The 15,809-nt window shown below is 41.5% G+C and overlaps 1 protein-coding gene across 15 annotated transcripts in view; it reads left to right on the plus strand.

Annotated features, from left to right (window-relative positions):
• Positions 1–15,646, plus strand: part of LOC121326974 (myomegalin-like) — an 81,918-nt gene extending 66,272 nt beyond the window's left edge. For 4 of the 15 annotated variants that reach the window (XM_041270679.1, XM_041270678.1, XM_041270667.1 and 1 more), the window contains 18 exons: positions 88–323; positions 618–669; positions 5,841–6,082; positions 6,392–6,535; positions 6,881–7,078; positions 7,899–8,180; positions 8,275–8,406; positions 8,498–8,617; positions 9,243–9,432; positions 9,734–9,858; positions 10,128–10,364; positions 10,652–10,771; positions 11,030–11,235; positions 11,335–11,478; positions 13,053–13,191; positions 13,435–13,481; positions 13,861–13,921; positions 14,958–15,646. In XM_041270679.1, coding sequence (XP_041126613.1) covers positions 88–323; positions 618–669; positions 5,841–6,082; positions 6,392–6,535; positions 6,881–7,078; positions 7,899–8,180; positions 8,275–8,406; positions 8,498–8,617; positions 9,243–9,432; positions 9,734–9,858; positions 10,128–10,364; positions 10,652–10,771; positions 11,030–11,235; positions 11,335–11,478; positions 13,053–13,191; positions 13,435–13,481; positions 13,861–13,921; positions 14,958–15,109 — 2,827 coding nt within the window. In that variant the 3' untranslated portion in view covers positions 15,110–15,646. Of the gene's footprint in view, positions 1–87; positions 324–617; positions 670–5,840; positions 6,083–6,391; positions 6,536–6,880; positions 7,079–7,898; positions 8,181–8,274; positions 8,407–8,497; positions 8,618–9,242; positions 9,433–9,733; positions 9,859–10,127; positions 10,365–10,651; positions 10,772–11,029; positions 11,236–11,334; positions 11,479–13,052; positions 13,192–13,434; positions 13,482–13,860; positions 13,922–14,463; positions 14,537–14,957 lie in introns of all 15 variants that reach the window. The other 11 variants (XM_041270670.1, XM_041270671.1, XM_041270672.1 and 8 more) reach the window with 11 other exon arrangements.
• Positions 15,647–15,809: the final 163 nt, after the last annotated feature.

Genomic DNA, 15,809 nt, shown 5'->3' on the forward strand with positions numbered 1-15,809 from the left:
CAGTTGTGAAGTAGTTTTTGCACCCCTTTCACATGAAGCGTCATTTTTTGAACCCCGCAGTTAAGGGCAGTGGCTTTGCTCTTTCAGGAAATACGACTCTCTGATCCAGGCTCAGGCCCGAGAGCTCTCCCACCTCCGTCAGAAGATGCGTGAGGGCCGGGGTGTCTGCCACATCCTGACCCAGCACCTCGGCGACACCACCAAGTCCTTCGAGGAGCTGCTTCGCGCCAACGACATCGACTACTACATGGGCCAGAGCTTCCGCGAGCAGCTGGCACAGGACACCTCGCTGGCAGAGCGCGTCGGCAGCAAACTCAGCGGCCGTGAGTCTTCCCTCCTTTACATTTGGGAATCCCCATCACTTTAGTTTTTTCAGCACTACATTAATGGCACTGTACTCACAACATTACCAAAAAGAAAAAAAAAAAAAAAAAAACATGTGTTATGTGTTATTAAGGTGATTTCTGACATTTTAAACCTTTTATTTTGTGAAGACACATACCGTTTTATAAAAGTGTTTGGGAAATGACAGTTTAATTGATTTAACCCTTCACGGAACTCTGTTGTAAGGATATTTTGTACAAGTCTGAACCTTCTTCTGTTTCTTCTGTTTGCAGGAGATCGATCAGAAGTTGATGACAAGACAGGACATGAGCTGCTGGCTCTGAGGTAGGCAGTCTGTGATGTTTTCAGTTTCACACACGCACAAGTAGATATAGTATTAGAAGCAAAAGCTACTGTGGTATATTACTTATACCACTAAATACAAACCACAGTGCAGGTTTGTCTTCTTTTCTGCACAGCTATCTTTTGTGTCAGGAACCCTTTCCACTTAGATGTTCCCACTTAAGCTCATTATCAGCCAAGTCTTTTAGGCACCCTTCAGAGTTCATACTGACTGCATCAGACCCCTCACATGTTAACTTGTTTACCCTTTTTAGTGCTTAACTCATTGGCTGTCCCTGTTGATACAGATGAAATGGTGAATACTTGAAAATATACTTGAAGCTCTCACAACAAAAAAGAAACATAAAAGCATATGATATAAAAGTGCAGTGGGCTTAAGCCAGACATTAGTACACTATATTCAGATAACATAACTAACTATAGACTTTCTAAATCGAACTGCATGGATCCTGTTCAGAATAGTGATTGGTTCCTTGTCTAGTCTGTTCTATGTTTGTGAGACTTACATCATGCTAAAAATCAGAAACAAAAACTTTGTCTTACACACTTTGTGGTTTCTGAGTTGGTATCAGCACGCTTTTGATTATGATAGCCTGGTTTGAATTGCAGGTCAATTCAGAAGTGGGGTTCGGAATAGAGAATTAGCCAGAGTTGATACTGTGTTTAGCTGTAAAGAATTATTTTCTATTAACAGATGTGATTTTTCATGCAAGATATATTTCCACTTTCATGCACTCTTGTGTCGGTTTGACAAGCAAGTATACTGGGAATGGCTGGTCTGCTGATGAACTGTGTGGGGCTTAGAGGCAGTAAACCATGGCAGAGGAGGGCTGAGGAGGAAGCAACATCTAAAGAAAGCTTGTGAGCTTTTCAAAGTCTGGGGAAGTGTAATAGACCTGAATCCTTTTTTTTTAAAGTTGAAATAAAGTTTGGCTATTATAACATTCTCACTACTTCTGCATTTTGGCAACATCATATTACTAAACACCACACAGGAATTCCTTTCTCCTCCACATTATTGTGTTACCTATTTCAATGCCAGTGGGTGACAAAGACTTTCTGTACACTGGAGCACATGGCAAATGTCAGGCAGTGAAATGACCAGCAGCATTTGATTAACGACACAGGATATGCGGATAAAACTATCGCAATTGTGTTTCAGTTGACAGGTTTCAACATCAGTACGCAGGAGGTTGCAACAGCTGATTGTCCAGAACATCTTTTTGCATATTATATCAGCCTTGTGTTTTCATTTCCAAGGCCAGTACTTTTCCTGGTAATTCTTCATCAGCTAAACCCTAAACGTCCTACCGATTAAGTTTGTGCGATTGCATGACCCTGCAGGGGGAGGTGAAGGGCATTTGAGTCATTGATTTCTAGACAGATCAGTTATTTTCTGTCAAACACCTGATTTGCTTCTATCTGGTTGCTGGTAAGAACACAGTGGGACACAGAGAGATGATAAGTAACAGAACTATCAGTACAGACTACCCTTCAGAGTTTATAATATTTTAATGGAACCTTACCGGTGGTTAAGGTAAATTAGGCATCCTGTTTCCCAGCTATGAAATGCCTGAACTGAATCAGTCAGCTTGGTTTCTTGGTTTCTATTTTTGAAATCTGAAACAGTGGAGGTGACAAAGAGCAGGCTGGTATACAGATTGCCTTGCACAGCTTGAAGTTGAAACAAGGGATTATCAGCAGGGTGGGGGTTAAACTGGGGTACAGAAATTTGCATCTATTCACAAAGGCTGCTTTTCTTCAAAGCTCTGTTTAATTTTACACAGAGGAGAAATTCTCAGCCATTGTGAAACAAGGCATATTTCCAAATGCTCAAGCTACTTTATTTGTAACTGTCACATATACAGTAGATTGAGATTCCATAACTGACAAATAAAATGGGGATTTATTGTCAACATGTCAATAAAGAGTCAGATAATATTTTATATAAATTTCATTGTCATTATCATTATCGTTATTATAATAAATAGTACAGTACAAGGTCTTCATTTATTTAGCATTTATAAAGGGTCTGTCATTGAGGATGTTTTAATATGAAGCATGGCTGCTTTGCTGAGTAATGTCATACTGGTTTCAAGGCTGCATTGGGGAGATGATAATGACCAGCTTTTTGATTGGATCATTTTATTCACTAATAGGCCAAAGCAGATTCGCAGATGGATTTAGTAGCTGATAAGACCTTTTTGTCCACCATGGTGCATCTGTTCTGGGCATTAGCCAGTTGTCCAAGCTGCACTCAGAGTTTAAGCAGCAGTGTGGTGACTGAGAATATTTCTGCAGTCCGTTTGGTTTTCTTAAAAGGAATAGTTGCTGCTTGTAGTCTCCTGCATGCTCTAAAATGTTCAAATTCTGATTACACTATGAGGAGGCTGGGACTCTTGGATAATCAAGCGATTTTCAATGACACATGCCATCAAGAAGAGGATTCTTTATTTCTAGGAAGGGATTGTCATTGCACTACCATTCAGCTTCATTCTCCTGTTGAATGCTGTGTGAAAGTCTGCAGATGATAAGCTGCACAGCGTTTCTCCATATTCCAGGGTAGATTTGTGGATGAGGCTTGTTGCTTGAAGGATTGCATGTATGGATCAGCTTCACACTTTTTGTCTCTCATGCCCAGGATCATCCCAGTTCCTATTACAGTCTAACACATTGGGATACTGATTGTAAAAGAAGGATAATCAGGCTTGATGTGGTGTTTTTGGAGCACTGTTTCTGATGAAATGGATTGCCTTGTTGGTGCTATGAGGATCTTGTTCACTTTATACATTTAAAATGCTGTGTTGTAGGTCTTACTGAACACATGTCTCAGGGGACTACATGATAGTGACAACAACGGCTGTGACAGAAAGGCAGATGGATGCAGGTTTACAGCAAGCTGATTTATCTCAGTGTGGTCTCTGTGATTAAGCTTAAGAAGCAGGTAACACAGGGACACACCATAGCAACCGAGTCTGTATGTGGGGGTGAAATTTATCACTGGTGGAGGAGGCCGTCTGTCAGAACAGCCTGTTTCAGTGAATTGAGAGGAATTCTTATCTGCTGCTGGTTTCATATTTGGAGTTGAATGGAAACCTGAATACAGAGTGTAGTGCTTTGTAAGTAAGTGATGGAAAAACATGAAATATATTTCTCTTGAACTTTTAACTTTTAAAAAAGGTTGAAATATTAGCTGACTCGTCTTGGTTGGAGTTGTTAATGTGATGTAGGGCAGTGCAGTGCATTAGAGCTGATTAAAGTGATTTAATTATTTTCTTGTGTTCTGTACATATTTTGACCTGACAAGTGGAAATCTGCCATTTTAATAGGCTTTTAGTATCGTTTTAAACACAATTAAATTTGGTCATGAGTGGCTGTAACATTGAAAGGTTCTCAGCTGAGGAGATTGTAAAGTGGTGTCGCTGTGAAAATAATTTCTAGAATATTTTAGATTCTAGATTTTGTTAAGTGCTTTGATGCATCTTTTATTTGTTAAATCAGTGAAAATTACCATTTATGAGAGTAACTGTGCTCTGATGTTCTTTAAATAAACCTTTGTGATAAAAGCTTTTACCTCAGGGAAGAAGGGAAGACTCCTCTGTCACAGCAAGGGCAGTCTTTTGTCACTGCTGGTTACTGAGAGATTTCTAAAGCACTGGATGACAGCAGGGTTATATTACTTCCATTTTCAAAACATCAAAATGTGAATTGCATGATACGGAGGACTCTGTAATACAAACAAAAAAGAACATTTCTACGAAGTATTAAGATTCATATATCTAGGAATATCAAGAGCATTAAGGAACATGAGCAATTAGTATTTTCAGTGGAAGTAATAAGCTGCGGAAGTAAGCAGAAGGTCACGCCACTGGTGCCTTCAGCTGACTCACATTAAGTTGAATGGAAACTGATTGCTGTGATGCTTTCTTTGATTGCTTATTGAATGGAATTGCCCCAAAGGCTTAGTAAAATTAGGGCTTTTTTCCCAAAAAGGCCTGTGAACAGGCTTTGAAGAGGCAGAATAAAGAGTTTGCCTTATATGACATATGCTGTGTGTATAACGCTGTGGGTTTCTAAAGGCAATAAGAGATCTGCATAGGTGAGTCACGTTAATCAGCTGGTTTTCTAGCACAGCTGAATAGATACTTTTACAGGGCTACGTTTGGATTTCTGTACTGATGTGACAGCCTGAGTCTTTGCAGAAAAGGATTCTTGCGAAGTGAAGACATATACAAAGTCCTAGTGGATTTCAGGTGTTCTCCCTGACCTTTTTATGCTTGGCATATTTTAGAACAGCATTTTTAAACAGCATAGAAGATAATGAAGGTTGCAGAGGATTGTTGTGGATATTGAGTAGATTGGTTCTGCTCTCCAGTGTGTCCATGTAGCATGCTTAGACTGATCCAGCACCATTCTGTGGAATACAGTCGGTGGTACCTAGCAGCCAGCAGCAGTGGAAGTTGTTTCCTGTAGTAGCAATAACTGCGTCGTCACTATGGCCCCACTGTGGAAGTCAATGCTCTCAAAGAGCAGCCCGCTGTACCGCGAATCCCTCTTCTCGTTCACATTTTGGGAGTCCCGTGTACACGAGCGGGAGCTGGTGTTTCTACGGAAACAACTGGACCGAGAGAGAAGGGCCCTGCAGAGGGAGCTCGACAAGTAAGAATCTAGGCATGGGAGAGGGATTTTATCACAGTTTATTGATTTAATGTGGAAGAGGAGTGCAACTGTGCATTTTTCCTTTGCAAGAAAGTTTTGGGCAAGTATACTGAAATGGTGAACGAAATCAGAATTTCACGTGGATGTTATGATCGCTGGCATCAATGCAAGGTCCAGAGAAGGGGAAGTTGCTTCCCCTAAGAACTGTATTGTTAATGAGTTAATTAAGTATTAAGTGTTTATGATTCTAGAATTGCTGAAGATTTAATGTTTAGCTTTTCACTGATTCATATTTTCTTTAAAAGAACATATGAATCTTTTTTTTTTGTGATGGAAATATGAAAATATGTCCTGTCACAACGAAAGTAATCATTTGGCAGTGTTGGTTAATGAGGGATTTCTAAAGCATTAGAAGACAGCAAGCTCTTAAAAAGGCTGCTTGCCATCCCTCAAGTGTCTCTCAGTTTAGGGTTTGTGTTCTCTTGTCTTTCCAGGCTAAGCAGGGAGCTCCAGCAGAAGGATAAGATCATTGAGTCACTCCGTGCCAAGCTCCAGCAACGCCCAGACACACCCTCAAGCAGCCACGCCCTTTCTGACTCGGACAGAACCTCCTTCGTGTCAGATGATCATGCTTCCGCCAATGATGACCTGGAGCTCTGCTCTGATGTGGACACTGCCAGCGAGTACACACAGGAGGAGCATGGGGGCACCATGAGCCCCGAACAGGCCAGCACAGGTGAGGGCAAATCACGACAATTCTACAGTATTCCTTTAGTTTTTATTTGGCAAAATACAGAGGGTTGCCAGTAACACAGTAGAAATAACTCTTTTTTGATTATGTGTTATATTTTTTTTTTCAATTCCTTTTGTACAAAACTATACAACACTACACAAATAAAGGTTTTAAAATAATATTCAGTTTTCCAGGGGAAAAACAGTAACACAGTAAGTTTTTGGCCTTCATTGCTAACCCTCTAGCCAGACAAAGCAAGAGCCTGTCATATCAGTGTAATGCGATTCTACATTGAGCACAATTTCCTTTCAGATTCTCACAGTCATGGTGGCGCTCCGACACAACACCCATCAGTCCCATCACCCACCACTGCATCCCATGGGACTCAGTCCAACAACAATACAAAAATTCCATGCTCACAACATAATCCCACGGAGTCCAGCCCGGCACAGAAAGGTAGGGTAACAACAGAGGGCTGAGTGGGTGTGCGTCACTTCTGCTACATGGAACTTTCCACACTGTGGTGGTCTATGTAGTATCATTATGCGTTACTTCTTCCATGGAACAACAAAAATAAGTTAACCACGTCTAAAACATATTCAATTGGTTGTAGATGTAATAGTGGAAAAGTTCATTATTCTACACACTTGGTACATTTATAAGCTACATTTTAGTTGTATTTGAAATAATCATCAATAAAAGGGTTGTGCCACAGGTTTGATTTGGTTTGGGTTAGAGCGAAGAGAAAGGTTATTTCTTTTCTAATGTATTCCATCTCTTTGTTATTTACCTTGTTTCTAGACCTCTATTCTGGCCCTCTGTCCAGTGCTGTTACTTTCCCTCAGACCCACTACTGCCCTGACCCCTCCAGTCAGTTTAGTTCCCTACCCTTTGACCCCCGACCTCCATTCCTTGACCCCAGTTTCAGTGGCGTGTCACCGTTCTCCATAGCGGAAGTGCACCAGGAGCTTCAGATGCTGCAAAGGCAGCTGGGAGAAAGTGAGAGCCTTTGATTCGCGTGTGTTTGTGTGAGGTCATGGAGTGGGCATGCTTTTCATCCACTCAGCATGTGCAGCTTTGCATGGCAGGACATTAGCAGCTGCCATAACATAATCTTGAATGCTGGACTTAGGCATGGCCCTATTTTTAACCACCGTCTGTTCACTCAGCTTTTTGTTCTACGGTTTTTATGCTTCAGATTATGGCTGGTGCTACACTTTTTGCCTACACTGAGGTATCCTGAGAGCTTTAACACAGATGCCTCAGGTGGGGGGTTGTTCAGTAATGCTGAAGTTTTTTTTTTTTTTTCTATTGATTTCAAGGTGCAGTAAGGTTGTTGTGTGTATTTTAAGTGCAAATGGTGGTGGGCTTGCTGATTCATAGATCAGCCATCGCAAATAGTCGAATCTAACTCTGCTGTTGATAGAGAGGGGGAGAAGGACTGAAGGCTTTGAGGAAGAGGAACTAATCCCAAATTCTCGGAATCTTTTTTTTTCCCTTAAACACACACGCAAAAAAAAAAAAGTCCTCCATGTCTAAGCAAAATTGTTAAACACGAATATAAAACAAATGCTAATATATCATTCAAACCATACAGAAAAACAGTAGTGCGATATGGATCAGCCCTGTCCATTCCACATGCAAGTGGGACAGAGAATCCTATATCCCACGTAGTTATTCGATTTGTTTCAATTGTGGCTTACATTTCAGTAGTCTTTCATGCATGCACAGCTATTAAATGTTTGTTATTGTATAATGCTGTATTGTAACTGGAAATAACAGGCTGTTTCACCTCCTGATGTTTTGTCTCTGCCTCTAGCCGCAGGGTTTGCTGTTCCTAATGCCAAACCGCTGTCCCACACGGCCAACTTCTCCTTGACTGGCCACTCACAACCCCAAGCCTCCAGCTGTACCCCACTGTCCCATCATCCATTTCACCAGGCCTCTCCTGGCAACAGCACTCTGAAGGGAGCTGAGACAGGCTTGCTTGACAGCAGTGCAGTCTGGGATATGAGCCACCTTGTCAGGCCCATGGGAACCAATACTTATGGGGATGTGTCATTAGGATCATCCGGGTATCAGTCCAGCACCAGCCACACAGGTAAAGATATCAATGCAACAGGTATCAGTGTGCAGGAGTATGAAGTAAAGCCTCTGAAATTTTCTACCTAGTTCCTAACGACTCTGTGTTTCAGGCACAAGTCTGATTGAAGAGCACCTGGGAGAGATCCGTGGTCTACGCCAGCGTTTGGAGGACTCGATCCGCACCAATGAACGCCTGAGACAGCAGCTGGAGGAGAGGCTAGCGCTGGCTGGGAGAGACAGCGGTAAGGTGGAGGGGATACAGTACATCTCAGGACCTGGTTTTTATTACCACTGTGTGGCATTTCTGTGTTCATTGTGTTTTGTTTCCCACAGGGCCTCCTACAAACATCTACATCCAGGGACTTGAGTCAGTTAGCCAGCTGTCCAATGAGAACCAAGTCTTGAGGGAGGAAATTCTAGGTCTTCAGGCCCGGCTAAAGCAGGCCAGCAGAGGTAAGGAACTGACTGGTTCCATCTTTCTTTACTTTGTTTTTCTATGCTTTCTGGTGGGTTTTATTGTTGTTAACCCATTAAGTGCTATTATCCTGATTTAAGGACTGGCTACATTAAAATGTTTTGGAGCATTTTTAACTGGCATTGCATTTTCTCTTTAACTATATTGTTACGATAACTTAAGGCTAAATGTAACTGTGCTGTTAATATAGCCCGTCAGATGTTTGTATGATGCCTCAATATAAAATAAGAAATTGAAGCCTACAAATTTTAAATTTCTTGGTGTTTTCCTCCCTACAGTGATGATAAAGCTCAATTTTCTGTGTTGAGCTTCATAGCCAACGTAAAGTTTCTCTGGTCTGATTACGGTCATGTGTAACTTGACTGTCCTCAAAATGGGACGCAGCAGTTTGTAGCCATGGCGATTTACATTTTGTTCTGTGTAGAAATATTGATTTAGAATATATCAAATTACATAAATACAGCTTAATTTGGTACTTAATGGGTTAAGCTAAAAGGATAAAAACAAAGCAATGTACATGTTGCCATTACTTGATACCCGGAACGTTATGATTGGTATGGTCCGGTACTTGTTGCCTGTTACACCTCTGTTGTTTGGTCTCAGAGAGCTGTGCGGAAATGGAGCAGCTGCGGGATGCTGTGCTTTCACTCAGGGGGCGAGTGAAGCATGCTGAGCTGGAGGCAGAGCAGGGGAGAGAAGAGAGCAGGAGGCTGCAGGCGCAGAGCTGTGAACAGCAGCAAGAGATCCATCAGCTCCGAAAGGAAAGGCAGGCTGCTCAGGACCGGAACAACAGGTAACATGGCACACACGAGCCAGTGCACACGCAACATAGCACACTAATGGTTAAGAATGGAATGCACAAAGAATACTACAACATTACACTTGTTGACTAGATGACACGTATATATAATTCAGATAGTGCAGCACCACATGACACAAAAAGAGAAATGAGAATTTTCAGTTTATTCACCGAAAAAGGTCAAATTCTGCTGTGCTGCATACAAATACATTATTCGTTCAAGTTGTAGAGTCTGTGTGTTGTGTTAAAGTAGGTGGCTATTGGCAGTCCTGTTATAATTCTCTCTGCCCTCCAGGCTGCAGCATGAGATGAACCTTCTGCAGCAGCAACTTACTGATAATCGACAGCTGCTCCACTCGCTCCAGTCTGAACTCCACGTGTACGAGAGAGTCTATGGAAGTGCCAGGCCGTCTCTCTCAGGTAAATCTTTTCCCTGATGCAGAATTGAAAGCTCCTGGACTTGTCTCATTCTGTTAGGAAGGTGATGGCCAGCAGCACAGGGGAAGTGTGTGCTTTTGCAGACTCCTTATAGCAGACTGTCCATGTCTTGTAAAATCGTATGCCTGTTTCACGTTTGTAGCAAACAGGAAACTGCATCACAGCAAACCTTACAATATGTGATAATTGCTTAGTTACCAACTCTGATCAGTTGCAGCACTAACTGCCTGTGTACCTGCCTGTGTCCACAGGGTATAGCGGGGATGGGAAATATCACAGCCTGCCCTCCTCCTTGGAGCGGAGTGAGCTGCTGTTGGAGGTACAGAGCCTGCGGGTCCAGCTGGAGCAGAGTATCCAGGAGAACAGCTCCCTCAGACAACAACTGGAGCAGCAGCTGGTCAGGAGCTCCGTGAAGATCGACAACCGCCCCTCCAGCATCAACATCTCTACACCCAGAGAGACAGGCTGCAGGAGGCAGCTCTTCCAGGGTATGGAGGTCATATGGAGATTATAGACCTTAAAAACCAAAAAATAATTAAAATAATATAAATAAAATATTACCATGACTGAAATGATTAGGCCTCTAATCATCCCAACGAAACACTGGTTGAAAAATAATAATTAAAAACCTACCAACAGTTTGGAAATATCTTGTAAATAAGAAGCAGGTTCACTATAAAACATTAGGATTTTTCTTTTTTTTTCAGAATAGTTCTATCTGGATTAAGTTATCTTTTTCTGTTATTTCATTTTTTTATTGTCTTTTTTGTTCCAGATTCAGTGCCATCTCCGCCAGTCCGAGATACAGACTCGTTTAACTCAATTTCTCCATTCTCCATGTTCTCAAAATATACTGACCTTGGTGTGGAAGATCCTGAAATCGCAGCAAATCAGGGTAAAATTTTAGTCCCGAGAAGTCTGCTTGCTTAATGTTTTATCAGTATGCCAGACAAAAATCAGAATGATTTATAGTTGTATTTCCTTAGTATTTCAGGAAAAAGCCTTTAATTACCAGTTGTGAGTAAAAACATTGAAATATTGTTAAAAGAAATTATAATTTTTTAACTATTTCAAATCCCTGATGCACGTTTTGGAACAGTTCTATATCCAAATCAATTTGTGCATGTCTAAAGCAGACTGTTCTGGTTTACAGATAACTTGAAGCCAAGGTCTGTGCTAGAAGGGGATGCCCCAGATGGTTCATTTGCCAGTAAGAATGGGCGACACATCATTGGGCACGTGGATGACTTCAGCGCCCTGCAACAGCAGATCCTGGAGGGGAAGGTGCTGGTGCAGAGGATGGAGGCCGTGCTGCAGCCCTCTCTCAGTGCTGCCTTCCTGGAGAACAGTTCCAACAAGGTAACCATCAAAGCAGCGCACATCAGCCGGGTCACAGCTGAACCCTTTCTACAGTAAACCCACCTTTTACCTTCCCTTTGCTTGTGTGTGTGTTTGCAGGCTCCGGATTACAGCTCTGTAAAGAAGCTCCTCTCCAACACTAAGACCCTGCGGCAGATCCTGGAGGAAGCAGCCTCTCTTCTCAGGATGTTCTGGAGGGCGGCTCTGCCTAATGCCGAGAGCTGCGTTCAGCATGTCAAAAAAGTAAGGGCACATCCCAGCATACAGAGGTTTGCAGAAGTATTCACCCCCCCCCCCACTGCAAAGTTTTCACATGTTGTTGGCACCTGAGCATACTCCAATAACAAGTAAGATTTACAGAGAAAAACTGATTAATCTCAGTTGCATAAGTATTCAACCCCTTTGCTACTGCAGCACTAAATCATCTCAGGTGCAAATGATTTGTTTGGAAGGTCACAAAATTAGTGAAATGGTTTCAGCCTGTGTGTACTCAAAGTGTTTTAACTTGTAGACTTAAGTCTACATGTAAGCTGCAACTCACATAGTGATCCAACAAAGCAAGCATGAAGACCAAGGATCTTTCGAAACAAGTCAGGGATAAAGTGGTAGAGAGGCACAGACCAGGAGAAGGGTGCAAGAAAATTTAAAAAGCCCTACTTATCCGTCTCAGCACAGTGAAGTCCATCATTAAGAAGAGGAAGATGCATCATACCACCCAGACACTACCCAGATCTGTTCGCCCTTCCAAACTGAGCAGCTGGGCAAGCAGGAAACGGGTTCGGGATGTCACTCTGAAGCCAACAATGACCTTGAGAGACCTGCAAAGTTATGTGTCTGAGATAGGAGTCAGTGTTCACACATCAACAATAAGCCAGTCCCTACACAAAGTTGGCCTATATGGACGGGTGGCAAGAAAGAAGCCATTACTCAAAAAGCCTCATCTTAAACCACATATGGAGTTTGCAACAAAGCATGTAGATGATACTGCAGACCCATGTGGAAAAAGGTTTTGTGGTCGGACGAGACAAAAATGTAACTTTTCCGTCTAAATTTCAAGCGTTACATCTGGCGCAAGGCCAACACTGCACATCACCCAGTCAACACCATTCCAACTGTCAAGCATGGTGGTGGCAGCATCATGTTATGGGAATGCTTCTCTTCAGCAGGGACTGGGAAGCTTGTCAGGATAGAAGGGAGAATGAATGGTGCAAAGTACAGACGAATTTTCCTTGAGGAAAACCTGTTTGAGTCAGCCAAGACTCTGAAACTGGGGAAGAAATTCACATTTCAGCAGGACAATGACATGAAGCACAAAGACAAAGCCACACTAGAGTGGTTGAACAAGAAGAGAATTAATGTTCTTGAGTGGCCCAGTCAAAGTCCTGAATCCAATCGAAAATTTATGGTGAGACTTGAAGATTGCAGTCCATCGACAATCCCCAACAAACTTCTCAGAACTGAAGCAATTTTCCTGTCAAAAATTGGCAAAAATGTCTCCATCCTACTGTGCAAAGCTAGTAGAGACCTATCCAAAGAGACTCATAGCAGTAACTGCTGCAAAAGGTGCTTCTACCAAGTACTGACTTAAGGGGCTGAATACTTATGCACCCAGTACATTTCATTTTGTACATTTTCTTTGCAACTTTTGCTGACATTTAAATAAAAAATGTTTATTTGAAAAACTGTGCATAAATTATTTGTAATTCAGCAAAATGTTACATTATTGGTAGGGGGTGAATACTTCTGCAAACCACTGTACGTCTAGAGTTAGGTTGGCATGGAAATTAAAGGGGCTCATTTTATGTTTGTCTTGTCAGGCACAGTCCATGAAAGAAGAGATCCAGGTGTTGAGGAACAAAATCATAGAGCAAGAGGATCTGCTACAGAACACTGTTGAGAGGCTGAGGAGCACGAACCGCAGCAAGGAGAGCATGGAGCACTTCATAGTCAGCCAGTGTATGTCCCTGAATACTCCCCAGTTACAACATGCTGTTGTACTATTAACACTTAAGGGGTAGGGTAGCACAACGGAAAGCCTTTACTTATCGATAGTGATTATTATCTAAAGGCTGGGTTTTAGTCTGATGGACTTCTTGTGCTGTACCAGAACTTTTATATTTTTTTTTGTCGTCTTAATAAAATGACATTTCCATGATCAGACTTCGTAACTGATACACTGTTGTTTCTTTGCATTTTCAGTATCAAGAACACGTGATGTGTTGAAGAAAGCAAAAAACAATTTAGAGGTGAGTAGACACAGCTTTTAAGGTCCAATTTAAGTAAAAAGTTTTAAAAAAAAAATGAGTTAATGCTTATTTGATTTCTCTTTTGTAAAGAGCAAGTATGCACTACAGCTTTTATGTATTTAGTAAGTTGACTACACATTTTTTGGTAATTACCATTTGAGGTAATTTACATTCTAGTAGAGCACACTTTCATTTTAAACAAATAAAGGAATTCTGCACCCGAAGTGTATTTTGTTTAATGGATTGCTTTCTTTCATTTAGTACCTAGGACCTGATGGGTGATAACCCTTTTGCATGCATGCAATCCTTTAGTTTCTTTTGCTTTTTTTCCTGTATTCTTGACTGTCTTCTTGTGTCTCTGCCCTTCTCTTCCCCTGAGTATGTCCAGAAGAATGAGTACAAGATTTCCTCTCTAAACTCCTCCCCCTGCCCTGGTAAAGGTATGGCACTCTGGCTCTGCCTGTGCCCACACTAGCTTTTCCACATCCATCGTCTTGCTGCTGTGTGAATGGGTGTGTGTGTGTGTGTAATCGTCCCTTATAAAAGGGAATCAGCCTTTTTCATTTTAGTGCGGTTTGGCTGTTTTTATGTTCATTGTGTCTGCCACTGGGGAAGCTGAACGGGCATTCATAAATAGCACCACCTGTTGGGTTAAAAGGGTAGTGCAGTGTAGAAAGTTAGCCTGGCACAAGCTAACACTTTATTAACTAACACATTAAAAAGGCACTAATAGCTTTGGTTGTGCATCATGTGAATCTGGCTAAATGATTAATATTAATTAATTAGAGTTGGAGATAAAGTCAATCTAGAGGTGAGGGAAGTCCTTTGGCTAGAATATCTAGTCATCTGTTCAATCCAGTTGCTCCTGCTGGATATAACAAAGATGCATCCATTAGCACAATTCTTTAAGGCTTACCTTCCAGTGCAAATATATTGAAATGTGATACATGTAAGGCATGAAATATTCTTGTGAAATTCACAGATAATCTGACAGGACCACACTGGACTGCAAGCCAGACAACTGTAGTTTACTAGAATTGTTGTGTTCTGCTAAGGTATGCGGCATCATTCAAAACTAAGTGTTGAATGTATGGACAGTGGTGCCATTGTCAAAACCTTGTCCAGCAGATGTTGTTCATTAACATGATTTATGTAATGATGTGATCCTGCGCGATGCAAACCACATATGTTGCTTCAGACAATGTTTGTTTAGAATGTATTGTGCAACTATAAATTAAATTATGGAGGAAAATATAATAGGCAGCTGTTCAGATTTGCGGCACAACCAGATATCGATAATTTTGGAGGCACAGTATAAAAAAAGATTAAAAGGAACATGTTCATGAATGAAAATATTAAAATAACTTTTATAATTACTTCCTTACAGTGACAATTCATGAATTCACAAATCGAAACTAGCTAGGTATCCTCTGATCCGGGTCTGACATTCATTTGTTCTCACTGTTTTGTCCTTAGTTAAAATGGAAAGAGGCCACTCCGAGCATCCCACTGAGTGGGATTGTGTGAGCCCTTGCTGCCACGAGCCATCAAGGAAGAAATCCAGGCACCGGATCACCAAAAAGCGGGAGAGGAGCGAGCAGTGCTTGCTTAAAGTAGTAACATATTAACACCTCCCAGACTTCAGGTCTCCCATCATCCAGCTCTCTCGATCTGTATTCATTTCCTATTCAATGTGGCAGAGCTGGAAAGCTTGGGACAGCCCTCTTGATAACTAGAGACTGCTTACATATTTAATTTCTTTCATGAGGATCTGAATGAAGGTTTTTTTTTTTTTTTTTTTTTTTTTTTTAATACCTTACATGAAAAACAGAAGCGCAAGATGACTTGAGTTATATCTCCTTCAAGGGAATGTGTGCGTCCTGACTGGTGTACACTTCCATTTTCGCAGTCTGTGGATGGTTAGTTTCAATGCATGTTGTAATCAACTGATGAAAAAACAAAAAAAGCCATAAGATAAAGTGTGTGCCAACAGTACAGTAAGCTTCTTTTATCCTCCAAACTTACTGCTAACTAAAGGCTCTTTTCACATGGCATGTCAAGTTATAATTTGGCTTAAAGACTATCATCTTTCCGACAAGCTCCTGCTCTAGAACTTTCACTTGAAAAGACTGGAAACAAAAATGTGGCAAAAAGCTAAACTGGAATGGAATGGACTGAGCAGAGAATCAAGCTTCATGATTTGTGACTGTAAATATGTGAGCAACGAGGAGAATTTCACCAACATCTCAACATTCATAGATACACAATCATTGTGAATTACGGAAAATGTTCTAGACATGAGCATGTGCAATAGGGCTGTTCAATGAC

This window comes from Polyodon spathula, chromosome 14 (genome assembly GCF_017654505.1).
Source record: "Polyodon spathula isolate WHYD16114869_AA chromosome 14, ASM1765450v1, whole genome shotgun sequence".
NCBI classification, from domain to species: domain Eukaryota; kingdom Metazoa; phylum Chordata; class Actinopteri; order Acipenseriformes; family Polyodontidae; genus Polyodon; species Polyodon spathula.